Genomic DNA, 27,379 nt, shown 5'->3' with positions numbered 1-27,379 from the left:
CTTGGGACTGACCTTTTACCTAGTTACTGTACTGCTTACAGGACGTGGGGTTTTCCTGGAAAACTAGCTTCATCCATTATGTATGAGGATTCTTGGAAACTCAGCAAGACTACCATCTCCTGCATAATAACTATGAATAAGGGTAATTCCTTCCGTCATCTTAAGTCCGACATCACACAGCAAGGTAGAACCCCGGAGGCTACCACTTTGGGTATACATACACCATATCTTTGCTGAGGCAGGAAGAGGAGAAAAAGGACTTCCATGCTGACACACTGACGCAAGCCACTGAGGTTCCTGCGCGCAGACACTCTAGCTCGCAGTGGTCTGACATCCCTCGTGGGGTGTCCATCTCGAGACCAAGACGGGGTCCCACAGTCTCCCACTTCAGGTAATGGGGTTGACTTTATCCTAGAGGGATTCTTGGTTTTACACCCACCTACATGCTAGGTACACTTGGGTACATCTAGTTAAGGTCGCATCGTAGGAGTACGCATTTTACTGTCATGTAGTTTATATACTTGCCTGTATTCATTGTTTCAGCAATGGTAGAAACCTACCATCCTTTTACTCTGTTAGTGTTTATAATCATTTCTATCGGTTACTGTCTAATGGTTGTTTCAGCACACCTGTTTTACACTAGAATGACACTGGTTCAGTAAATGGTTATTGAAAACGTCTCCACCATGTATTCTGTGTATCTCTCTGAGAAAAAGTGAGCATGATTGACTGAGCAAAAAGTATTGCACTGTTTCCAGGATCCCTGATCGGACAGAGTTGTCATGTTCGATAGTTGCCAAGAACTATCGTCTCCTTGGTAAGATGTGTTTCTGGTGGCACTGTGAGCTAGCTGGTATACAGGCAAACATACCCGGTGGGGGTGTCTGGAATCAGTCTGGACACCAATCATACAGTCTATGTTGTCTAAACGCGCAGATCCTATATAGGTTTATAGGAACTGTATGACAATGTGACGGGACATGCTCAACCAGCAGGATGCAGGAGGCCATCAGCCTAAGTAGCATCAGATTCAACCTCACTGAAATCCAAGACCAAGGCTGAAAAGTTTGGATAAGAGCATGAATGCCTTGAACTCTCTTTCCCGGTGGAGAGTCACAAAACCGAACACGTGTTCAGAACGGCTCCAATTAAGGGGAGCATCTGAAAAGAAGTCATGGCTCGTTGAGGGGAGGGCCCTGGGAATAGAAAGGAGCCTAGCGGTGATAAAAGTATTCATATCTAGGATGGGTGCGAAACCATTAGCCGCCATAAAACATATTTAGTAGGCTAAAACTAAGTTGGCGGCCACTTATGGGGCTGGTGTCTGGGGTATGGCTCAAGTCGATCGACTCCAATCTACTGAGAATACTTTTTTAAATCACTGGTGTCTCTTCCACAATCTTCAACAGATTACATACTACACATGGATTTGGGCTTATCCTACACCACAGACGTAATCAGACTAGCCCCGATTTTGTTGTGGCATTCCATCTGGCGTAGGGACAGAGTGTCCTTAACCCAAAATATAAAAAGGGACGGTCTGAGATTAGAAAATTATAAAAGGATCAGATGGTTAAACTATGTTGAACTAGAACTCAATGCGACGGGGATGAAAGATTTATTTAAGGACTCAGCAGTCTGTAGACTGACGTCACGACAAAGGTTAGTGGATCTATTTACATTGAAGGCTCAGGGAGAAGAACTATAGCAAAAAGTCAGTTCTCACCTACCAATTAGTTCCTTCCATCTTAGAGGGAGGATACTTCTATCTAGAGGATGTTCCACTATCGCAACATACATTCATTTTATTGTGTCTTCGCCTAAATGTGATTCTTTTGATGCTAGGGTGCCCAGCAAAAAGGTTTAACCACTCAGAGCTGTCCCTCTGTCCCTACAATATGAACTCTCCTCAAGCAGACCTCCATTTAATATTATTATGTGGATTTCACCAGAGGGAAGGAAAAAGTACATCATACCAATCCTAAAGCCCCACAATTTTAAACAATGTGGTGTGGCATTGTATTTTTTTTAATCATTTCCCGACCCTCTAGTTTATTTTGCAGTAGCATCATTTTTATGGGCCTGTGTGAAAACAAGAATGTCTTTGGGATCTTAGTTGGCCTCGGTGTTTACAGATTTTAGATTCCCTTTATCTTTTAACAATAACCTATTTTAACTTACATCTTAACTTGGTATCCGGGCATGTACATACTGAATTTTATAATGAATTTATTATATTTTATATAATTTTTTTATTCCTGGAACTTATGAAATGTCATAGCATGCTGGTTAAGGGTGTAACTCCAAGCTTGTTCCGGTTTTTATGTACTTTTACGATCTTATTTGATAATGATCGAATAAAGTTCTCTGACTGACTTCAACATGTTGATAGCGAACCCCAAAGATGATAGGAGGTATGCCGCAGTCTGCAGGTGGTTGACAACTACCTGGGGCGAATTACCTTCGACAGCTAGTCATTGGGGTAGGGGAAGACTAGCACCCCTGACCTTCAAAGTTGTGCTGCCACCACCACCATGAATTTTATGAACACACAAGGAGCACTGGTGAGATCAAAGGGGAGCACAGAGAACTTAAAATGCTCCTGCACATACACAAACCTAAGGTAGTGCCAATGGGCTGTCAAAATGGGCTTATGGAAATAGGTGTCCTGCAGGTCCAACGCAACCTTCCAGTGAGGGCAGACAAGACCTGGGCCAGGGTGGGCATCTTAAATTTCTATTCCGGTGGATGGTGTTGTGAGGAAGCAGGTCTAAAATAGGCCGAAGGCCTCCATCTTTCCTGGGACAAGAAACTAGTGAGAATACCAACCTCATCCTTTCTCTGACATAGGCACCCTCTTGACAGCCCCTTTGGTACTAGGGCTTACCCTTCTTACAGCAAAATGGATAGATGGTCCTCAGTCAGTCGCAGCGGGGACAATGGAAGATGCAGTGTGGAAGAGAGGAAAGGCGAATGATGTTTAGAACCCACCTGACATTATTGCCTGCCAGAAAAGGAAAAATCTGTGGATTCTGCCATCCACCGAATGGCTGTACTCCTGTAACAGAAAGAAAAAGAGGTTTGGCTGTTCAGTCTGCAGGGCCGGGGTTGTTTGTGTGGCCCAATGCCTTGGTATCGGAATGTATCAGCGCTCCGTTGTACTCTCACACCATTGAGTATAAGACCTGGATCACTGATATTCTCATTAAAGGCATATCATTTAGCTTTAGCAACGTTTACTTTCAGCCCAGACATAAGCGGAAAGTCCCGAAGGATTTGGACTAGTCGTTCTGGTACCCGAGTAATATCTCTTAGGTAGATCAACAGTACAGTGACACCACATGGGTGCTATCACCTAGCGGTATAACATCTTGTAACTGTGTTCTTAGTGATTCTGCCAGTGGCTCCATTGCGAGCGTGAAAAGGAGAGGGGACAACAGGCGGCCCTGTCTCGTTTCCCGCCGCACTGGGATGGCAGCTGAAACGTATGGTCCCAGCTTCACTCTCACCACAGGGTTTGCGTAGAGAAGGCGGGTTAACTGCAAGAAACCGGGACCAGTTGTATTTCTTGAGCGTTGCAAACATGTAGTTCCACTCCAGGGAATCGAATGCTTTTTCGAGAACGAGGCAGCCCGCTCTCGGCCAGTCGCACACAGAATAGGCTGCGACAGAAAAAATAATGCAGATCGAGTGTGGTGTTTGGGATGGCACGAAGCCGTTTTGATCAGTGTGTACCAAATCAGGGACTGCCTGCACAAACTGATCCGCCAGGAGTTTCTCCAAGATTTTATAATCCGTATTGAGCATGGCTAGGGGTCGATATGAGCCAGTGTCCGTTGGATCTCTTTCAGACTCGAGCAATGAAATCAGATGCACCTCACAGAGAGTGGTGGGGGAGTCACCCTTCGTCTACTGCAGTCGCATAAAGGGCGCACAACCGCGGGACCAGCGATATTTGATATGCCTTGTAGTATTCTGTCGGGAGCCCGTCGGGTCCCGGGGTCTTCCCCATGGCCAGGGACATAATTGCTTCTCTGATCTCCTCTTCCGAGATCTGGGCGTCCAATAACTCATTGTGCATCCGCGACACTTCAGGTAGTTGCACCTGTTCTAAATAAGACAAGAGTGTGTGTGGAGCCTGGCGACTATGGGATTGGTACAACCGATGGTAGTGCTGCGTTAGGGCCTCGTGGATGTCCCGCTGCATGTGCGTGAGGAGTCCTGTGTCATCTCGCAGCACAGCTATCGGCGTTCGGGCATGATCCTGGCAGATTAGCCAGGCTAGAAGGCGGCCTGCGCAATCAGCAGTAGCATGTGTGCGGGCCGTGTGTGCGGCATAGTTATGGCAATGGAGGCGTTCCATCAACTCCACATGTTGTATGCGCAGTATCCTCATGCGATAACTATGTCTACCTTCGCCCTCCCCTTCCGATTCATGGCGCTGCAGCTCTAGCTCTATTTTGTTGAGACTGGAGGTGAGAGTTTTACGTATGCTCCATGTTGCACCCATGCAGTGTCCCCGCATCGTGACTTTGTGTGCCTCCTACTCTATCAGCGCGTCGCCTGCTGTATCCTTATAAAGTTCAAAATATGCACGGATCGCCATGCCCAGGGAGGAGCGGAAAGGTGGATCTTCGAGTGCAGCTGTTTGGAGTCTCCACGTGGGAGCAGGGGGGCACTCAGGTTCACAGGCGAGTGGCAGTATCTGGGGGTTGTGATCAGAGTGCATACAGCCTAAGTAGTCTATGTGATGGACGTAAGGAAGCAGCACGGGGGATCCCACTATCCTATCTAGATGTACGTGTAGGCGGTGTACCACTGAGTAGTGCGAGTAGAGCCGGGCCACGGGATTGTTGGTGCGTCATTTGTCTAGTAACGCCCAGTGTGCCAACCAGTCCGTGAGAGCCTGCGCGTTGGACATTGCTATTGTCCTAGACAGTGGTGGGAACGATCTATCCAGATCCACATTGAGTACAGAGTTGAAATCTCCCCCTAGGAGCCAGGAGACTCCGCTACACCCGGATAGGACTTTTGTGAGTTATGCAAGGAATGTGGGCAGGCTGACGTTCGGGGCATAAATGGATCCAATAAGGATCAGTTGACCATTAAATCTCCCGCTTGCAAGCGCATACCTGCTTTCAGGGGTCGATTAGCATCTTTTCGCATGCGAACGGAACCCCTGCTCGTACCCCGTACCCAAATGAGGGCGCCTTGCGCCTGCGCTGAGTAGCTAGTGTCATGTATTTGGCCCCTCCATTGATGACGGAGGTGCACCAATTCCGCATGGGACATATGCGTTTCTTGCTTCGGTGGCTCTGCGACATAGGTAGGCGTAAATCGAGTATCTGCGTGACGGGGTGTGTATACAACGCATGTTCCATGTAACTTCTTTGACTTGTGTCATATCTCTGTTTTGCACTGATTAGGTCGTCATTGGGGGGGGGGGGGGGGGGGGGGGTAGTGTCACAGATCCTGTCCTGCAGGGACGTGTTCCAGCTCAGCTCTATGAAAAACCGGGAGGGACGTAGGTGAATTAAACTGTGTAAAACCATGAGGGCGAGTTCCAAGTGGAGGTTTGTCCAAACTGTGCTGCCCAAATGCGGGTCTCAAACTTTTTGTCAGACTGACGTGTGGCGTGGGTATGTGTAGTGTGTCGGCAGCAAAGAGCGATGCCCCCCTTGTTGGCATGTTTCGGTCATGCATTCCGACGGCCCATCTACAGCACATGGGAGAAAAGTACGGGCTGCGCGCGTCCCTCGACTTAATGTAAGGGCGTGTTGGACATGGCCATGCATGGGGCTGCGCCGCGCTGCGTGAAAAGAGACAGTCGCATAATCAATATTTTAATGCAACATTACATAACATAACATTAGCCGGTACAGCGGACACTTGCGTGAGAGCCTTCAGCCAGCTTGGCAGGGTCCTGCATGAGTTAAGTTCAACAGTTCACAGGCGGCCTTTGGAAGAGTCATATAATGTCATCGGCCGTTTGCAGTGTAACCTCCGGCATTGGAAACTCTTCAGGGTCCTCAAATCTGGACAGCATGGAGTCCCTGGTAGTCGAGGACCTGGTCGGGCTTAAGTGGCTGTTCGACTGGTGTGTCACGACCATCTGTAGTGCCCCTCATCTATCCGCCTCTCTCTGTGCCGGGTCTGGGGCCTTGGTGGTGGCAGCAGTCTCTGAGCGGCGCCTGCCACGTCTGTTCCATCGGCTTCGGTTCCTGTTGGACTTCCTAGGTTCCTCTTCTGCAGGCGGCCTGAGACCCGTCAATGTCCCTGATTCTTCTAGCTAGTCCCAAACCTCTGCGGGCGAATCAAAGAAGCGTGCCGATCCTTTTGCTACAACATGGAGCCTGGCCGGAAATAGCAGTGACTAAGGTAGATCAACGTCGCAGAACAGCTTTTTCCCCATTGCGTATGCGCCTCTGCGACTCTGAACCTGCGACGTGTAATCTGTAAAGACCATGACTTGGCTGCTTCTTACCTGTATGTTTGCCAGTTTGAGAGGTTTCGCTGAGGATCGAGTCTCTGTCCCTGTAGTTGAGGACTTTAAACAGAAAAGGGCGCGGGCGGGCTCCCGGTGGCGGCTTTTGCGCCGGGATGCAGTGTGCTCTCTCGACTACAAAGTGAGGGGACAGGGTGCCAGCTGGGAGCAAGTCTCTGATCCAGCATTCAGCGTAGATCTCCGGCTGTCGTTCCTCCTTCCCCTCTGGAAGACCCACGACGCGAATGTTGTTGCAATGTCAGCGCCCCTCTACATCTTCCATTTTGTCTTCAAGCTTGTGCACCCGGTCTATCAAGCCTTGGAGGGCTGTGGTGTGATTACGTCTGACTGGCATAAGTTCCGCGAGTGTTTGGTCCTGAAGTGTACTTTGTCTCCAAGGTTGTGGTGGTCGGCTTTCAGGAGGGTGAAATCAGAGGTCTCTGTGGCTTCGCTGCGTGGGTTGGTGAATTCTTGAATGACACTGAAAAGTTCCTTGGAGTTGGTGGAGTTGGCCAGGATTTTGTTGTGGATGAAGTTCCTGTTGGTGGCTCTGATCTGGTTGTGGTAGTCCGTCATGGGCTCCTTGTAGGTGGTGTGGTTTTTGGCTGTCTTGGTGTTTCTGCAGTTCTTCTCCAGACGTCTGCAGGTGCGTCTGGCTTCTTGGAGAGAAGTGGTGAACCACACGGCTTTCCTGGGGCGTTGTCTGTCAGGGTTGCGTAGTGGGGCGAGCCCATCTGCGCAGTTGGAGCTCAAGGTGTGGAGTTCTCTGGCTGCGTCGTTTGCGTCGGGTGCCCAGGTGTGGTTGTCTCAGGTGAGGGTGGAGTCAAGTTGCTCATCAATAACCTTGCCCCAGTTCCTTCACGGTGGGCGTGGGGCTGAATTAGACGCGGTTTCCTGCTGGGAAGATGGTGTCGAGGGTGTGTCCTGCTCTGTGGGTCGGTGTATTGAGGAGTTGTTTAAGTCAGATGCTGGCGAGGTTGTCACGAAGGATAGTGGAGTTGGGGGTCGCTGGGGTTGTCGAGGTGGAAGTTCAGATCTGCAATAAGTATGTAGTTTTTTGAGGCGATGGCGTGGGGTGCAATGAAGTCTGTGATGGTGGTGGCAAAGGGTGTTCGGGGGCCAGGGGGGTCTGTAGACGAGGGTTCCTTGGAGTGTAGCTTTCTTTCTTCCTCGTTCTGAACCTCTCTTACTTTTCTGTACCTCTTGCTTCTTTCTGCACTTCTCTTGCCACTTTCTGCACTTCTCCTGCCTCTTTCTACACCTTTCTTCATCTTTCTGTACTTCCCTTGCCTCTTTATGCATTTCTGTTGCTTTTTTCTGCACATTTCTTCCTCTTTCTGTACTTCTCTTGCTTCTTTCTAAACCATTCTTCCTCTTTCTGCACCTCCATTCTTTCTGTACCTCTCTTGCTTTTTCTGGTCTGCTTTTGCCTTTTTCTGCACTTCTGTTGCCTCTTTCCGCACTGCTCTTGCCTCATTCTGCACCTCTCTTGCTTCTTTCTGCACCCCTTGCTTCTTACTGCACTTCTCGTGCTTCATCTGCGCCATTCTTCCTATTTCTGTGCCTTTCTTCCTCTTTCAACGCCTTTATTTCCTCTTTTGGCGTCTTACTTCTTCTTTGTGCACATCTCTTGCCGCTTTCGGTAACTGTCTTGCAACTTTCTACATGTCTCTTGCTTATTTCTGTACCTATCTTGCTTCTTTCTGCACCTCTCTTCAACCTTTCTGCACCTCTCTTGCATCGTTCTGCACCTCTTTTTTCTGCGCCTCTCTTTCTGTACCTCACTTACCTTTTTTATGCATCTCACTTACCTCTTTCTGCACCTCACTCTTCTTTCTGCACCTCTCTTGCCTCTTTCTGCACCCCACCTCTTTCTGAACCTCACTTGCTTCTTTCTGCTCTTTCCTTGCCTCTTTCTGCACCTCTTCCCTCTTCCTGCACCTCTTGCCACTTTCTGCACCTCTCTTGCTTCTTTCTACATCTTCCTTGCTTTTTTCTGCAATTCTCTTGCCTCTTAGTGAATTTGTTGTCTCTTTCTTCACCTTTCTTCCTCTTTCTGCACATCTCTTGCTTTTCTGTACCTCTTGCTTCTTTCTGCACCTCTATTGCCTCTTTCTGTACCTCACTCTCTTCTTTCTGCACCTCTCTTGCTTCTTTCGGCACTTCTCCTGCCTCTTTCTGCACTTCTTCTGCCTTTCTCCACCCGTCTTCCTCTTTCAGCACTTCTCTTGCCTCTTTCTGCACTTCTCTAGCCTCTTTCTGCATTTCTGTTGCATCTTTCTGCACCTTTCTGAACTTCTCTTGCCTCTTTCTGCACCCGGTTTGTTTCTTTCTACCCTTTCTTGCTTCTTTCTGCAATTCTCTTGCCTCTTACTGAATTTCTGTTGTTTCTTTCTTCACCTTTCTTCCACTTTCTTCACCTCTTGCTTTTTTGCAACTCTTGCTTCTTTCTGCACCTCTTGCCGCACCTCAACTGCCTGTTTCTGCCCCGCAGTCTTTTCTTTCTGCACCTCTCTTGCTTCTTTCTACACTCCTCCTGCCTCTTTCTGCATTTGTCGTGCCTTTTTTCTGCACCAGTCTTCCTCTTTCTGCACTTCTCCTGCCTCTTTCTGCACTTCTCTAGCCTGTTTCTACATTTCTGTTGCTTCTTTCTGCACCCTTCTTCCTCTTTCAGAACTTCTCTTGCCTCTTTCTGCACCATTCTTCCTCTTTCTGAACTTCTCTTGCCTCTTTCTGCACCATTCTTCCTCTTTCTGCACATCTCTTCCTCTTTCTGCACCTCTTGTGTTTCTTTCTGCACCTCTTGTGTTTCTTTCTGCACCTCGCTTGCCTCTTTCTGCACCTTTCTTCCTCTTTCTGCACCTCTCTTGCTTCTTTCTGTACCTCTCTGCACCTCTTACTGCTTGATATGCCTTACTTCCTGTTTCTGTGCCTTTCGTACTTTCTCCACCTCTCTTGCTTCGTTCCTCACCTCTCTTGCTTCTTTATGTGCCTCTATTGCTTCTTTCTGTTCCTTTCTTCATCATTCTGCACTTCTCTTGCTTTGTTCTGCACCATTCTTCCTCTTTCTGCACTTCTCTTGCCTCTTTCTGCACATGTCTTCCTTTTTTCTGCACCTCCCTTTTTTCTGCGCCTCTCTTGCTTCATTCTGCACCTCTGCTTTTTAAAAAAAAAAATCTGTTTTATTGGTTTTGTTGTACAGTAAAAAACAGAAAAAACATGTGAACTCCATTCCCTCGACATTTCAAATCGTTCCAGTACTACAGTTTCATATGACTATGTTGTTAATGACATGGCGTTTGCACTGACCATCTACAGCCCCCGGTTGCTGCGAGCTGTAAGAAAGTTGTGCTGATAGTACCTCCCTGATTCATCAGGACTCCACACATTTCCCTTAATGTTCTGTAATCATTCGTTTCCTCTCTCCCCTCAGTATCATCAGTGTTTGATTGCGCAAGGAGATACACTTTTAAGGGGTCCCAAATGTCTCTTGGGCGGGATGAGGGTGGTAACAGTTCAGCGTATGTATGCAGTTCTTGACAGAATATCAGGCTTTCCAAGCAGTCTTTAAATTTGGGTGCTCTCACTCTCCCCCATCTACACGCCACAGTGCGTTTGGCCAGTAAAAGCGCTAGTAATATGAACCGTCTGAATCGGGCATTGAGATCCTTAGTGTAACCCATCAGCGCAATGAGTGGGGAGTCAGGTATATGAATTCCAGTCATCTGGTCCAGTGCCTCTAGTACCTCTCCCCAGTATCGTCGGACCGGGATGCAGTCCCAGGCTAAGTGGCAAAAACCAGCACCCTCCCTACTGCATCTGTCACAACAGTCAGTATCCCTTAAGTGAAAGCGCATAAGTTTTGCAGGTGTGTAGTATAGCCGGTGCAAATATTTGTAGTGGATCAGTCTGCTGTTAGCCAACACTTTGCCCGTCAGCTGACAGCAATAAGTCCATTGTTCGTCAGTTAAAACGAGGTGCAGTTGCTCCTCTCAGTGCATTCACGCAGCGGTGGAAGTGTGTGAACTGTCTGTTTGGATGGTCTGGTAGAACATGGATACAACGTGTGTGGGGGTATCCTTTTGAAGGAGGTTGTGTAAGGGACCCATGGTAGGGGGTTCATGTGGGAAGTCTGCGGTAGTGGATTTGACGCAGCCTAATGTACAGAAAAAGTTGAAGAGCTGTGGATGGGTTTCTTCTGAAGAACTCCTCTCGAGTGCGGAATGTCCCGTTTTTATATAGGCATGCGCAGTATTCACAAGGATTAGGGAGACGGCGAAGAAGAGGAGGAGGGCAGCCGGGGGACGCTGCATGCCAGGTAAGTGGTTTCAATTTAATTTTTTAATAATGTTTAAATACTTTTTAGAATGGGGTGGTGGCGGGGGCTGGCCAGATCCGCTTCGCTGTAGAGTGTGGTGAGATTTGCCTTCTCAGTGGAACGCGGAGAAGGCAAATCTCCGCATACTCCGCGGGCGGAGCGGAGGTCTCCGCCCCGGGTTAATAGCGACACGAGGGTGTGTGCATTCCCCTCACGTTCCAGGTAATAATGTTAGTGTCTAACATAAGGTGAGTGGGACGGAATTCTGCATGTGACCGTGTCACAATATTAAAAGATCTTTATGATGTGCAGTAGTGGTGGTACGCAAGGGAGGCAAGGGGGTGTACCCCCAGGGCAGTTCATGTAAACAGGGGAAAAATGGGAACTCTGAACCGGAAACATTATGAGAGCAGACGGACAACAGGTATCTACCCAACTGTCCAACTAAGAGCAGCAGTCACCAGTCGCATGGCTGTGGGGGTTGGCAAGAGCGGGGGATTCGAAGCCCCATCCAGTCCCAGGCGTGTTCCCTTCTGCCATTACTTGGAGTCTTGTGGGGAAGAGGAGGGAGCTTTGTATGTCGAGTTCACGAAGGCGCAGCTTGACCGCGAGAAATTAGCTCCTCTGTCGCTGCACCGCAACGGTGTAGTCATGGAAAAAGCATGATGGAATTCTTTTCCACTTTTATTTCTGGCAATCTGACTGCTATGGGTAGAATGGAATCATGGTCTCCATATTTGAGCAATCCGAGCAAGAAAGGCCTGGGGATAGGCCAGGTGGAGGATAGTGGGCCAACATTCGGTGGGCCCACTTGAAGACAAAAAGGGGAGAGTGCCACATCAGGAAGCATAGCGAGGATCTAGGAATCAGTGTATGCCACCGCATCCGAGCCCTCCACACCTTCTGGGAGGCCACATCATGCCCATGTTGCTTCTTCTGGAGCAGCCCTTAGTGTACTCTACCCTGCTTTCTTGAACATGCACTAACAGGGCCTGCATTAAAAAAATCAGTTTAGCCTGTTGTCGGTTGCAGTTCAGCCAGCGTTTGTTCAATGGTATTCTACCTTGTCCGCTAGTTTACGATGGTCAGCGTGTAACAAAATTAAGGGCCCGCTAGCAGACGCCAGACCAGTCGATCGCTCTGTACCATGAGCAGCACTTTTCCTCTAATAGAGCCCCCCTTGCATCCGTGGCCCTGGGGACTGTTTCTGCACCAGGCAGGTGCATCGGCCACTTCTGCTGCCCCACAGGATAGGCAAGTCAGTGAGCAGAGGTGCCTGCAGAGTGTAGAAGCATGCACCACTCATCTCCAACGCAGCAGTCTACGGGACCGGCAGTCAGGCAGGGCCTGCCCCGCCCCAGGGCAGTTCGAACCCAGTGGTTGTGCCCAGTCGGCTCCTCACCGCAGCGGGCCCTGATTTGAGTCACAATAGTGCGTTCCCACCGTCTAACGAAACAGCAATAGCCCCAGCAGCCACAGGGCGGATCAGGAAGTAGAATGCATCCCACAGGCAGTGTCACTGCTCAGTGGCGGGCAGGAGAAAAGACAAATATGGAGCAGCTGTGCGGAGCTTCCTTAAAGCACGTCTACCATCTTGGCTTGCTTAGCTCACCACTAAGAGGAACTCTTCTCCAAAGACTTGGCGAAGCATGGAGGGCAGATTGCAGAGGCTTCTGCAAAGCACTCTGTGATATCTGTACTAGCATCAACAGTTAGAATGGTAAGAAGCATGTGAAACTGAAACAATTCACACGAGCATTTCAGTCTCACCTTCTTTTTACTGGGTATTTGGATGTATCATTTCCCCATCACTGGGGTGCATCAGTTTCTATTTTAAATTGAAAAACGACAACCCGTCATCACACATTTAATTATTTAATCTCACCAATGCATTATATATAATTATATAAAACCACCATAGACTTTTTAGATATTAGGATAAAACCAGTGGGAGATAAACTAGAGAACACTGTTTTTAGAAAGGCTACAGCTGGCAACACTATTCTCCACGCAGGTAGTGCCCACCCCGCACCTTTGATTAGAAGTATATCTTTTGGGGAGTTCTATAGGGCACGAAGAGCGTGTAGCAGTCTGGAAGAATACTGTATAATAGAACAAGAAATGACAGAGAGATTCATTCAGAGAGGTTACTCACCAAATGTTATTAAGGGAGAAGCCACTAAAGCTGGGAATCTGGAGAGACAAAGTGTTATTGGAAACATCCAGAACCCAACAGTGGAAACATGATAGAAAACAACAGAAGGGACTGGAGAATCATAGATTCATAACTACGTTCAACATCAAGCATAAACAGATTAGGTCCATTTTGAATAGACATTGGCATCTGATAAGGGATGATCCAATATTGGGCCCAAAAGTAAATAAACGTCCAGATATAACCTACAAAAAGTCTACGTCACTACAAGATCAGATTGTGAAGAGTGAATTTCAGGAGAGGAAGGGGGGAGCCCCCACTTGGCTCCAACAGAAACCAGGTTTTTAAAAAATATTTTAAATGCAAGGCATGCCAACATGGCATGAATCGCATTGATTTTAAGAAAATTTTTATTAAAACCATTACCATCAAAAGTTTTTTAACCTGTAGATCAAATTTTGTTGTTTACCTATTACAATGTTCCTGCTCTAAGATTTATATAGGAAGTACAACTTTACCTGTGTACAAGAGAATTTTGCAGCATCGTAGAGCGATCATAAATCAGGATAGAACTTATCCGATTGCAAAACATTTTGAAATCTATCATCAAAGTAATCCATCTAGCTTGCAGTATGGCTGTGTAGCAGAAATCCCCAGAAAAAGAAGAGGTGGGGATAGGGAAAAGGAACTCAGAAAACTAGAAACTTACTTTATTTTAGAGTTCAACAGCAAGGAGTTTAATGGTTTGAATGTAGATGAGGACTTGTATACTTGCTTATATTGAAAGGAATATTGAAACAAAAGAATGAGAATGAGCCTGCACACAGAGAAACCATTTGTTTTTTCAATTTTCATTTTTTGTAAGGACGTAAGACGAGTGTCTTGGCCATCAGTAATTGATGAAAACTATTTTTTTTGACGGAGTTATTCAGTATTAAGTATGATACAGTATAGCCTTTCTCTTTGGGAGATTAAATTGAAAAGGATATTTAAAGAAGGTGAGGCCTCTAAAATTAAGATATCAAGTGGTATTTGAAATATGTTTTTATAGAGAATCTCTTTTTTTAGAAAAACAATATACTATAAAGCCATTGCACATTTACTCTTCTAGTACTTAAGAAAACTATTTAAGATTCAGTAGAAAAGGAACTGATTTATGTTTACTGAAGAACTAGCACTTTATTTAGAGGAGAATGGAATAGGAGATACCATTTGCAACAGAAATAGTCTCCTTCCTTTATATGCATTATAAAGTATATGAAGTTTATTATATTTTTTTCTTATATTGTTGAAATACAATATACTTATAAGCATGTGTACTTTAAAAGTCTAGCACTGAAGAAGAAACTAAAAGTCTCCGTCAAGGGATCTGATTGACTTACACTGGAGTACTAGCAGGTTATTATTTAAATAGTACTGTACAGAATATGCACTTGCACTTTTGTATAATATTCGTCAAAAATATCATGCACATGCACCTTGTTTGATAAATTGACGGTCTAAATACGAATGTATGGAACGGGTACTAAATCAATAAATATGGCAATGACGCAATCAGAAGTCGATCAACTAAAAATACTGGGATAGGAACGGTTAAATCCAGATCTGTTGATAATATGTATTAACAATATTTTTTTGCTTCAATTACAAATGAACATCCGTTTCTCCAAAGGGTGTATTGAAGGACATGTAACAAGTAGACCTGTTCTTATAATCACTATTTATCCATACAGGCGTGTTTGAAGATGGCAGCCACTTTTGCAAGCAAATGTGGGCTACGAGATGGTCATTGTGAAATGAGTCCTTTGTTAATGTTCTCTATTGAAAAGCGTATTTTAATGAAAAAGAAATGGCGCTCTGGCATCGTGAACAAGGCAGCGTGAGACTGCTGAAAAATGTAGATGTAATTCGTTACCAAATAAACTACCGAGTGACCAATACCTCTTGGAGTGCTGGATGATCGTTTTCGACTTTCGATAATCCTGTGTGTGTGTATATATATATATATATATATATATATATATATATATATATATATATATATATATATATATATATATACACACATATATACATATACATACACATACATATACATACACATACATATACATACACATACACACACACAAATGAATCGTTTTGCATTGTTAATTTTTATTGTGATACATCGTGGCAGGCGTTTTTATTTATTTTCTTTGTCATCGCTTAAATGCGAGCAGCAAAACGTTTAGCTTTGCAATGAAAATTTCCATACAATTTCTATTGACATAACATATCCTATCTGGCATAAATCCTTGCTAAGTTCCTTGAGTTGCAATTGAGAATTGGAATCACACATAAGGCAGCTACCATGGCATGTTCTCCTGGACCGTAATGGCATCTACACCTAGGCCCATCCTATGGCAGAATGAAGGAACAGATATTGGAGAAATGGAATCCAAGTCCAGGCCCACACACATTCTAATGAAATAGGGCACAACATTAACACTTTTGGTCTGGGTGCTTACACAACTGAGCTACACTCTAGCCCAGAGAACTCAGTTCAAACTTGGGTCCAGTGCAATAAATATAGGAAATACAATGACACAGAGACCGCATATATGTAGTTTCTAAAAAACAAACCATGCTCTTAGACAAAGAAGCAAATGTGACATAGTAACCCATATGCTTACACTGGAATATGCTGACCTCAAATTCAAAGTGTAAAAATTGCCTCAGAAGGACTAGGAACTACCACACATACTATTGGCACTAGACGAGTGAATTGAGTAAAACTGTATACTTCTTTATTATAGATCAATAACAGAAAATGAAAATCGGTGGAAAAACAAGCTGGCTTACTGAGATAGCTTACACTGTGAAGTTGCTTCATAGAAATAAGACATTTACTTTACCCAGGGAGATCAAGGCTTGGTGAATTTCCTTCATCACATTCCTGTAAAGTTCCTTCTGCCATTCATGTAAAAGCTTCCACTCATCTTCGGAGAAATAGGCAGATGCTTCCTGGAAAGCAACCTGTGCCTTAAACAAAGTTTTATAACAATTACTTAGCAGCTCTCTTTACTTCAAGATATTTGTGATCAATATATACAGTATTCATTTACAGCAGAACTGTTCTGTTTGTGTGAGGAGGATTTACTGTTGTTTGTGAAACAAGAACTGTGTGCAAGAAGTTACCAAACAACTTCCTCTGACACTCAGAGCTCACTGTACACAGGGACGAAGTGCAGGACATTCATTGCTGAAGGACACATATTACCTCAGGTGCACCTGTTCAAGGGATTTAACCACATGCAGCTGCTGCTATTTGGACATTAAACATCGTACAAGCTATGGCTAAAGGTTTCAATGAGTGATCGCTGTGAATGGTCAAACAGGAAAAGTACCTACTATCGACAGTGACAAATTAAAATCCTGAGATCCTCCACAAAAAAGAAAAACACAAATAAAAAACGAAAATCTACCAAATATTATTACTGTTTTGTGCATCAGATTGTTGACAGTGAAAAAAGTACCTTGTGCCAATTTATGATTATATGTCAGCTAAGGCGATTGCACCTCTGTATTTATGGCTGAGTCAGAGTTCCCACGAAAAGTCATTTTTTGTTTCATATTCTTAGCCTCTATGCTGTTTGATAAACCTGCATAAAACTATTCAAAAAAAGGTAAGTCACCTTTGAGGCCTTCATGGCACATTTCATGCAGGTCTAAGCAGGAGGCCAGTAAAAGAAGGTGTAAAAATGGCAATTCCCATTTCAACTCCATTAGGATTCTTTGCACCTCGATTAAAAAAAATGGCTGAACAGGATTATACCAAATTTAACATGAAAGCAGAACTTTACTCAAGGTAGTGCCTTTCTTTGGCTTGGTGTAAATTCGTTCAGTAGTTTCAGAAATTAGCATTTAAAAAACTGCTCAAGATAAGCTTAAAGAGGGCAAATTTAGAGGTATGCCGACAATTAATTTGCTGAGTTTGGAGTTGTGGAGCTTCATGGATCCAAAAATTCCCAAAACAATTAAATCCTAGTGGCTGAGGGAGCTTTTTCTTCCATTGACCACTTCAGGTTTGCGAATCCGGAGTTTGAGCCACAACATCTAGAAACAAGCATTTGCAATGGCACCAGTTCTGGCTTTCAAGGAATGTTGCAAAGTAATGTGAAGTATTACAAGTAAATAGCATGGCAATGAATATGTATTTGTGTGCAAGTAAAGAACTGTAGAATAATATGGGTGAAGGTTAAAAGAGCAGGTGACAGTTGCATTGTCAAGCCAAATCTAAAAATACATGTAGGTTAATGATTGCCCTCCTCCGATCTGTGCTGCTGCTAGAGAAAGAAAAATATCCTAAATTATTTTGTTACCCAAGATACTTTTTACAGCACTGCAATGTTATGTGTGTACCCCTGAAACTCAGCCAGCTGGATAAATAAGCAAAATGATCACAGCTAACTGGAGAGCAAGCCTTTTTTTGTGGAAGCACACAACTTCATCCCAATCAAAACATGTACTCCTGGCTACCAACATGAAGGCAAGGCCAAAGACCCTCTCTAGTGATGCTCACATAATTGCCTGGCAACAGCTACATGGTCAAGCCAGACCATAAAAATGCTGCAGCTTCCATTAAAACAAGATAGGGCTCACATGTGATATGAGTGGGTGAGGACAAGCTGAACCCTAGGCCCATGGTGTTTAATTTATATAAACAAAATTAAGTTTGCTTCTCGGTTTTACAGATCTCCCTCTCCCCCTACCCCCCACCAACCTAGTTACCACGAACACCAGCTGGGAAAGGCAAATCCAGGGGAAACTTCACAAAATGGTACCACAGATCCAGGGCAAGCATCACAGAACATTGTTGGCCTGCTGTTGGATTCACGGTCCAGGTATGGAACCGCAGATCTAGTATAGGTCAGTTAGGCTTGTCCTGGGTCATGGTATCAGGCTGTGAAGTGTACGCACTTGGGACTGCAAATCTAATTTTGGATCCACAACCACTCCCCCCCCCCCCCCCCCACCCCCCAAAAAAAAAATCATTGCCTGGCCGTGCACAGCAGAGATTGGCCACTCAGGGGAAAATGAGTGCAGATACACCCCTGCTGATGTTTGGGCCCAGAGAACTCTTGGATGTGGTATATGTTATAAGAACAAACAAAAAAAGTCGCTGCAAAAAAAAGTCAAAGGTGAAGTTAGGGTTGCTTTGGTTATAACATATATGTTTAAAAACAAAACCACAAATATACAATATTTATGCTAAACATAACACCTAAAAGCATTCAATGTGTCTTTGTCAAAATGGTATGGATAATGTGGTAATCAATCTAATTAATGAGTATGATGAATTACAACATTTGTAACTGCATCTGTTAAGTTAAGGGTGACAAAATGTGCATTGTATTTCACGTGCAAGCTATGATTTGCAAGGCTGTTGTATGGATTGTGAGCCCAACTGTAACGTGTGAACTTCAGTGGCTTTTTATTAATAGCTATAACTGCACTTTAACTGTGGTCTGTAATATGAAATAAATAGGTTACCCACTGGCGGTAGCCAGTAGGCAGTTATTGTTAGGACCAAAGTTTTCATAGGAAAATATAATTTTTTTGCCAATAACTTTGGCACCGCTTGACAAATCTTTACAAATCTTTGTTGTGTTGAAAAAGGTGATCCGTTAAGCGGGAGCCGAGATAGTGGGGGAGGGGTCCCAAAACGTGTTTACCCCATGTTAAGTCTATGTGGATTTTTCATTTTGTGAACACGACTACAGCCCAAACCACTAAACAATATTGCACCAAATTTGGCAGAACGCTAGATGTTGGTCCAGCTAGCAGGCTTTCTGTAATTTGGTGTAAATCTGTTCAGTAGTATCAGAGATATTGAAGTTTAAAAAGTATAGATATCTGTTTGCCCAAAAACCCACTGACATGCAACTGAAATTTAATTGGCTGCCAACACTTCAACCAGGAAGTGCTGGTAGGCAGTCAGTCAGTCAGAAAACTTTATTTCGCCAACACAATGTAGGCATAAAAAGTATACTACGTATAAAAAACAATTCTCAACATTACAACACACATGGAAAAGATCATTACTTTAAAAATACAGATACAAATTCATGATCATTTACACAATAATAAAATCATTTCATTTTGTAGGAATATAATTTCAGGTGGTTATTGATCTCTTTTTTAGTGCCAATAATAAAAAAGATGCTAAATAGCAATAGATAAAAGGATCAGGTAGTAGCTGAAGATAATAAAGTGCTACGCGACACTGTTTAAAATTCATTTTTCGCATAATAGGGATAATGAAACGTTTCCTTTCATTATAATAAAATTTACAGAAAAACAAAAAAAATGTTTATCATCCTGCATAGATTGTTTATCGCAGGTACAAAATGGGAGTTCAGAAACAAACATTGCGAGGAGTACCCAGCATTAACGGAATGTAATTTAATCGAAACCTCACCAAGACATACCCATGTTGCAGATTAGTAACGAAGGTTAGATATGTTCTATTTGAGTTCGTTTATTCTATGGTAGGGCACGCCATGTAAGATTTAACTGTTGGGAGATTAATATTTTTAATCTCCCTTCTTATCTGGCGATTCAAAAGCAGTCGAGCTTTTAGGTCAATTTTGGGATATAGAACTGCAGTTAGAAGGTTCCAAAAAGAGGTAATGAAGCCCAGCCGCCTTCAATGTTATTTTGACATAAGTTAGCTAAGCAATATTACCTACTCCATCAAGTTTCAGGACATCTTTGATAATCTCTCTTGCCATATTGAGTGCCTCATTAGGATAGGGGCCATTGCGATTATATCAGTTATATAAGGGGCACCTAATTCCATGTGACACTTGTAGTTGGCACATGACTGTGGTAACAAAAGGATCCTTTTTAGGAAATTATCTTTAATAATCTGCAGTTTTGTACAGTCTTTCATGCCCCAGACAGCTGCCCCATAGGTGGCGGTAGATACAGTCTTGGCTTGGTACACTGTTTTTATTAGATCAATTGGTTTTAAACCAGTTTTATTTATAAACTTAGTTAGAGCCCCAATGTTTGTTTTCCATCTGAGTTCCTCTATTAGTGATCACCTTTTTCCATTTTGTTTGAGAATCGAACATAATCCCTAAATAATTGAAAGAATCGACAACCCCCATTTTTCCCTCTTCAGTAGTAATTTGCAAATAATCTCGATATTTTGAGCCTGCTATTAAAATAAATGACTTTGAGTAATTTACTTTCATGCTTAAATTACACATAAATTGTGTATAATCCTGGACTAGACGACGCAGTGCATTACTAGTAAGAGCTAAGAGTACGACGTCGTCTGCATATAATAAAATTGGCACTTGTGCTGAGTTAATATAAGGGACAACAATGCAGATTCATCACCATTAGTATAGAGTGCGAATAGGGAGGGGGCGAGAACGCACCCCTGCCTCACGCCTCTTGCAATTTTAAATGGCCTTGTGCACTCACCATTCCTCCCATAGCGAACACAGGCTGAAGCATCTGTATACAGGTCACGAATAATATTAATGATCTTCAGGTCAATATCCATCTCCTCCATGATCTGCCACAGCCTAGGCTGTGCCACGCAGTCAAAGGCTGCGGACAGATCCATGATGGCTAAATGGAGATGTCCTTTTTTTTGCAGCCGTGTATTTCGCCATAATTAGACTCAGGTTCAGACACTGATCAACCGTGCCTTTCCCTTTTCTAAAGCCAAATTGGCATGGGATAATAATATTCTTTTCCAGTGCCCAGTCCTCTAGTCTGTTTAAGATCAATCTGCCCATTAGCTTTGCAGCAGAGTCTATTAAGGAGATAGGTCAATAGTTTTTCGGGATCGACCTATCCCCTTTTTAGGTCTCGGCTGCGAAGGCTGCGCTTGCGCAGTCTCGCTCCGAGATTTAATGACTTGGAGAAGAGGGGCTTGAACCCGCCCCTCTTCTCCCCTGTTCTCCATTGGCTGGCCTCTTGAATGCTGGTCAGCCATTGGAGAAGAGGTCAGTCATTCAGATTAGGCCCCGTCCTTTTCGGATAGGGGGGCGTGTTTTTTGCAAGAAGTCTCAAGGAGGAGACAACAGCAAAACACGCCCCCGAATCCGAAAATGCCGCTGCCTTTCTCCGAGGCATTTCTGCTCTGCCTCGGAGAAAGGCGGTGGTGTCTTCCGGTGCCCTCGGCTTGTTTTGCTTTTCGCTCGTGCCTTCAGATGCAGGAAGAGTTAACTTGTTATAAGTAAGCAATGTAATCAGTAGGCATGATACTGGCTTTAAAATGTTAATTGTATTTATTTGCCTCTTCTGAAATTCTTTGCTGAAGAGCGCTTTCATTCTATGCGCTTGGTTTAAATACAATTGTCGTCCTTCTTCTATTTCTGTCAAATGACCCGCTTTGGGGCTTTAAAATTCTGGTCGCCCTATAATCAGGGCCCTAGTGTTGATTCCGCCTCACGCCTCTTTCTTTCACCACCTCTACAATTTCCCTCTCTTACTCTTTTATCTTTATACAAGTAATTGCTATGGCGTGGAACTAACTCTCTGATGAAGTGTCGATAACCCCTGCACCCTTACACCAGACCCCCGAACACCTTCAGTGAAACACAGTGACAGGCTGTCCGCCCTGTGGGCTCCCGTTCAGAGCTCTGGACAAGACGCGAGCACACCTCTGCCTCTGAAGGCTCTCTCTCACCCAGCAGTTCCTGACCTCCCATCTACATACCTGTCCCCTCCCCGCGCCCTGTAGTGACGGGAGCGCGAGGTGTCCTGTGTCAATCAGTGAACGGCGGAGCTGGGGAGGGGCTGGAGGGGTTGGAGAGGAGCAGCCAGGCTGCCGTTTCTTCTGCACCCAGGAGCCCGTCAGCGCCCACATGCGAACACCGCTTTGCTCTTAGCGCTTCTGTGAGAAATAACACCACCCAGCATGGTGCTACACGGCCTAAAACTGCGTGACGTCGTGCGTTAATAGACACCGCCTTGTTTTTTTTTTTTACGGGCTGCACCTGAGCAGTGCGCAGTGGGAGTGCGCACGCCAGGACTCGGAAATGGTCTCCCTCACCTGGGCAACTGTTCGGCCTGGTTATCGTTGCTGCTGGGCGGAGCTGGCCTTCTGCTGCTGCTGAAGCTCCGGAGGCTATGGTATCTCTTGCACCGGCGACCCCCAGGGCCCGTCTCGCTACCCTTCTTGAGAAACGTGCTCCTGATCAGCTTTGGGGACCCGTTACAGGTCTTTGCTGAGGCAAGTGATCACAAACGTACTTAAAGCGAATTGATTGCACATGGGAGCTGCCAAACCGGGAATACATTGTGTAAAGATTTGTATAAATGTCGCAATTTTCAAGAGGAGATCTCTTAAGCCTCCCGAAAATTGCACTTTAGATGCCGCGTAGGAAAGGCACAGAAGGTGGCCCTGCCCTGGAAGCAAGCGACTGTAGCTAGTGGCTGGCCATGCTGATATCCGTGTTTCTTTAAAACCGCCCTCTTAAAGGCAGTGTCCTAAACTAGGACTAATATACGAGTCATACAGTTCTATCGTTTTCCGAGGTACCATCACATACTCGTTGGCAGGGCTTTAAGTGAGATGAAAAAACGGGGGGGGGGGGGGGTCTCTCAAGGGGGCGTGGTCAGTGTAATTAAGGGGGTGGCTTAAAAATACGTAAGCTGAAAATCTGTGTGTAGCACAGTGTACCGCCCGACTTTTATTTTGCTGTTCCTCTCATTGCGTCCAGATATATCATACAAGCCACATCATACCTACAACAAGTCAGGACTATTGGCTTTGTCAATAGTTGTTAGTTGCATAAGATAAATAAGCATCAACTATGGCTTGTGTATACTTCCACTTACAGCCCAGGTGACACCAGGAAAACGTTGCTGCTCCTGAGATTCAAAAACAGAAGGGAAATCCAGAGAGAAAAGGACTCTCTTGAAATGATTTCCCTTCCCCTACAACCCTCACCACGTGCACATCGATGTGCCTGCTGTCACTGCAGTCCGGAAAAAAAACGGACCGCCTATGCCAGGGCACAAAACAGAGCCCGATGGAGACCCATTTGAGGCCCCCTTAAAACAAGCATTTACAATGCAACGGTCTCGGCATTGTTAAAGTTAGAGCTATTGGTATTGCTCATGACATTATTTCTGTTTGTTTTTGTTTTTAACAATGCCGTTTATTTAAATGTTTTGAAAACATAAACAAAAATAATGCCATAAACAATGCAAATAGCTCCAACTTTACCAATGCCGAGACCATTGCATTGTAAATGCTTGTTTATATATGGGAACGATTACAGTTGTTTTCCAAGATGGCGGTGCTTTTGATTGAGCAATTTTATTAAAAACATTTGTTAAAAGTGGAGCCCATAGATCTTGATTATCTAAGAATAAATATATAGGAACTCCATCCGTTCCTGGAGCCTTTGCTCGTTTACATTGATTTAAAGCATGTTCTATTTCAATGAGTGTAAAGCGGACAGGAGACTCATCAGTCTCCAAAACATGGGGAAAAGATTGAGGGGTTGTCATATCATCCGTTCCAACAAGGGCTTCAAAGTGTGTCAACCATGTCTCTTGGTCAACATGATTATCTGTAGTCATAGCCTGCTTATGCTTTAAAAACGGGGCATTAATCAAAGACCAGAAAGCTTGTGAACTTTTTAGTATAGCAGCCTTTTGCAAGTTTCCCCACCACTCTTCTTTTAAAAACCTCAGCCTAGTGGTCCTTGCATTTTTGTAGGCTTGACGCAAACCTTTTACCAGTAATGTATCTCGTGGTCTGGCCTTCAAAGCTACATGCAGACTCTTAAGGGATTTATCACAATTGTAATCGTACCAACTACATTTTTTAAGTTGGCCATTCCAGATCACACGGGTTAAATTATTTTTAACATCAGTTAAAATCAAGTCAAAATCCAGGAGCATTTTGTCATGCAAATCCAAGTCTAGGCAGCAGATTATTTCCCCATAACATTTAGAGACTAAATTTGCCAAAAAGCTCCCCGTGTCCACCTATTCCCACTTTAAAACGATACCGTTCTCTCTTGCGATCAAAGGATTTATAGGACGTTTATAAGGACACTCAATTTCCTTAGTGTTTTGCATGGAGAAAGTTACTGCAGCATGGTCACTAAATGAATTAAACAAGATCTTAAAGTGAGAGAAAAGGCCTATCATTGCATCAGACACCAAAACATAATCCAGGGTAGAAGACGTAAAATGATTTTAAAAAGTACGTTCAAACTGACCAGTTAACAACATTTAAAAAAGCAAGATTATTTATCATTACTAATCTGTTAATCTGTTTAGGGTATTACCATATTCAGTATGACAGAAATGGGGGACACAGTCTCCTTCCTCATCCTGTATTCCACAAATTAATGCATTAATCTTATCACAAGCCAGATTATATTACAGGGTTTACTGGATTTATCCTGTAACTCAGTAACATCTCTTTCCAGCGTAGCAAACACCGCTGCTTGGTTACTTCCAAAATTATTATTGTAATAATTAATAAAAAGCCAGCAATAATCCAGAGAATGTTCAATTAAAATATGATAATAAGGAGATTCATTCAAAAATGCCTTCACCTTAAACGGTAAAGTATTAGAGAACAATGTCAGAAGACCGCCCTTAGCCCGACCAGCCATTGATGGAGCAGCTGCAGTATAAAAGGAGCGATACCCATTCAGATATATTGGGACCCTTTCCCAGGTCTCTTGGAGGCACACTATATCACTGGAAGTCAACAAGGAAAGCCAATCATTATTAGACCTTTTTTGGATATAATCAGCAATGTTCCAAGACATGACCGATATGAAACCGGTAGAGTTCCCTCGAAATGTCGGGCACTGAGACAGGTTAAAACTGTTTTTGCGCCTGACTAAGGTCACTGGAGAAATGACCGAAGTGGTAGCCATCTTGGGACCAATATACATGTTAGCACCCCATTGAAGTGCATTGTAGTGAATGGCAGGTTTTGAGGGACATAAAATGCAAAACGTATAAAACTGATAGTAGATTTTAGTCACAAAATATCATCATTTGGTGATAGTACCATACTCATTTTAAGATTAGGGGTGTGCGACAAAGTCCCAACCCTCTTGTTTGCCGACGACACCCTGTTGGTGTCAAAAACTCCATCTGGGTTACAAAACTGCTAAATAGATATCAACTATTTTGTGACTCTCGGGGTTTAGTTATAAACACCACTAAAACAAAATGTATGGTTTTTAATCCTCATAAGTCTTTTAAAAACAACTTAACGTTAAAAGACACCTTATTGGAGAGAGTAAGCATGTTTGATTATCTGGGCATACGGCTTTCTGACAAAATGCATTAAAAGCCTCACTTAAAGAAGAAGATGCTTATGAACCATAAGCATGTAGTCGGGGCATTAAGTAAAGAACACCGGTCCTCGTACAGTAGGCCGGTTGCACCAGCCCTCGCAATTTATGAAGCCAAAGCAGTTAGTACCCCACTGTAAGGTGCGGAGCTATGGGGATTTGACAACATTGAGGATATCTGCAGATCCGAGCATAAGTTCTTGAGGGACCTAGTGATGCTCCCTCGTAATACCCCACGAACCCCCTTAATGTTCGATATGGGTAGACGGTCGATCAGGGATAACTGCTAAGTTGCGCCCATTTCTCTTTTAGGCATGCGTAATGCGCACCCCTGAGCTTGCAAATGATGCCGCTGGCCTGACTGAAGTGACTAATCTAGATGTGGAACAAAGCAAAACCAAAGGAAATGATGGACGGAGTGTTGAACATTGCAAGCACTCACCCCCAGTTAACTGATCTGGGTTTAATCCATCACCGTTCTTTAGCCCACTCTGCCACCCCAGTTCAGACATGGCCATATGCAAATCAGTCTGACCCTGTGCCTCATGGGAACAGTCCAGCCCGAACTGCCAAGCCATGTCTTCCCTGGACCGGAAACAAGCTTCCTAGGACTGGTTTCTGGCATTTCAGCCGTCTTCAGCCAGGCTTGCTTGAATCCAGTGGCAAAGTGAGCAAGGGGCTCACGTCTGAGCATACCCTGCCAACTTATGGCGAACAAAGCAAAACCAAAGGAAATGATGGACGGAGTGTTGGACATTGCAAGCACTCACCGACGGAGTGTTGAACATTGCAAGCCCTCACCTAATCTAGATGTGGGGCACAGGGTCAAGTGGATATCCAATGTTAGAAAGACGTTGACAAAGCTGGGTCTTTCGGAATCATGGGACACTCAAGTCCCACCTAACAAGCCAGAGCTGAAGCATATTTATTGGAACTGGGTTGATTCCAATGAGCTGAGCAAAGCAAACTTGGAGAGATTGACAGATGAATTATTCAGTCATAAGCAGTGCAGAGGCTTAGAGCCTTACCTGGATATTATCCAGGTTCCACGCGATAGGCTGCTATACACCCAATTTAGGTTAGGCACACTTCCAGTCCATGCAACATCATCTAAATGGAGCCTGCACGAATATCGAAACAAGGCTTGTCCTTGTTGCAGAGCCCTGTTGGAAAGTTGGAAAGTGTGTCCCACGTTTTATTTGCATGCCTGGCTTATTCTACCATCAGGTCCAAATGGATAAAACCAATATGTAAATCCATGGGCACACGTGACTATAAGGTCACCCTGCATATTCTCAAAAACTGACTCAAGCACGCCTATTATTTGTGGGGTGGCTAAGTTTTTGAGTCGCGCCTGGATTATCAGACACAAAGCTTTAAAGGGCTCCCATATGCCGAATGACAAGTAATAATGGCAGTTCCTCCCTCATTGTACATTCATTACAATATGCTGAAGAGTTCATTAATTTGATACCTTTGGGAGGAATGCACGTGCTTTTAAAAAATAGAGTGTCCTATCTTGAGATACATTCTCTTTGTTTGCGAGAGTTCCCCTACAGTTTGCACATATTCACGTTCTACACATTACTGTCTGGTGGTGTTTTACTGCCTTCTCTTTCACTGTTTTATACATTCTTGTTTTTACAATTTTATAAAGGAAAAATATCATCACCTAGGACTTTATTTCCCTTACTAGTATCCTTCTTTTATCACATAACCTCTTAAACTTTAGCAACTTGAAAACCTAGTTTAATCATGTTTTAACCTGATGTGAACCATTATAGAATTTTAATGTTTTTGTACGTTGAACATTGCTTTTATGATTCTAGTGATTGAATAAAGCACTATTTGATTAGTGGTGTGTACTAATGTGATTTTACATTTTGAAAAAGCCTTCTGTTGGGATTTGTTTGAGAGAAAACTGTTTTCTCATGATTTTCCCATATAGGTTATGGAAGGTGCTCCAGAAGCTAAAATGCAGAGCATATTTTCAGTAAATTCACACTTTCTTAGCCATATGAAAATTAAGTCTAACATTCTCAGTAAATCATGTACTTTCAACAGGAGCGGCCTGTCAG

The 27,379-nt window shown here is 44.1% G+C and overlaps 1 protein-coding gene across 3 annotated transcripts in view; it reads right to left on the bottom strand.

Moving 5' to 3' along the window:
• The window catches only part of LOC146821046 (uncharacterized), a 326,636-nt gene that overhangs the window by 181,745 nt on the left and 117,512 nt on the right, over positions 1 to 27,379 (bottom strand). For 2 of the 3 annotated variants that reach the window (XM_085611981.1, XM_085611980.1), the window contains one exon: positions 15,855 to 15,981. In XM_085611981.1, the coding sequence (XP_085468107.1) occupies positions 15,855 to 15,981 (127 nt within the window). The remainder of the gene's footprint in view (positions 1 to 15,854; positions 15,982 to 27,379) is intronic. The other variant, XM_085611982.1, reaches the window with a different exon arrangement.

Source organism: Triturus cristatus, chromosome 6, assembly GCF_964204655.1.
Source record: "Triturus cristatus chromosome 6, aTriCri1.1, whole genome shotgun sequence".
NCBI classification, from domain to species: domain Eukaryota; kingdom Metazoa; phylum Chordata; class Amphibia; order Caudata; family Salamandridae; genus Triturus; species Triturus cristatus.
This window is presented reverse-complemented; position numbering and strand designations above follow the sequence as displayed.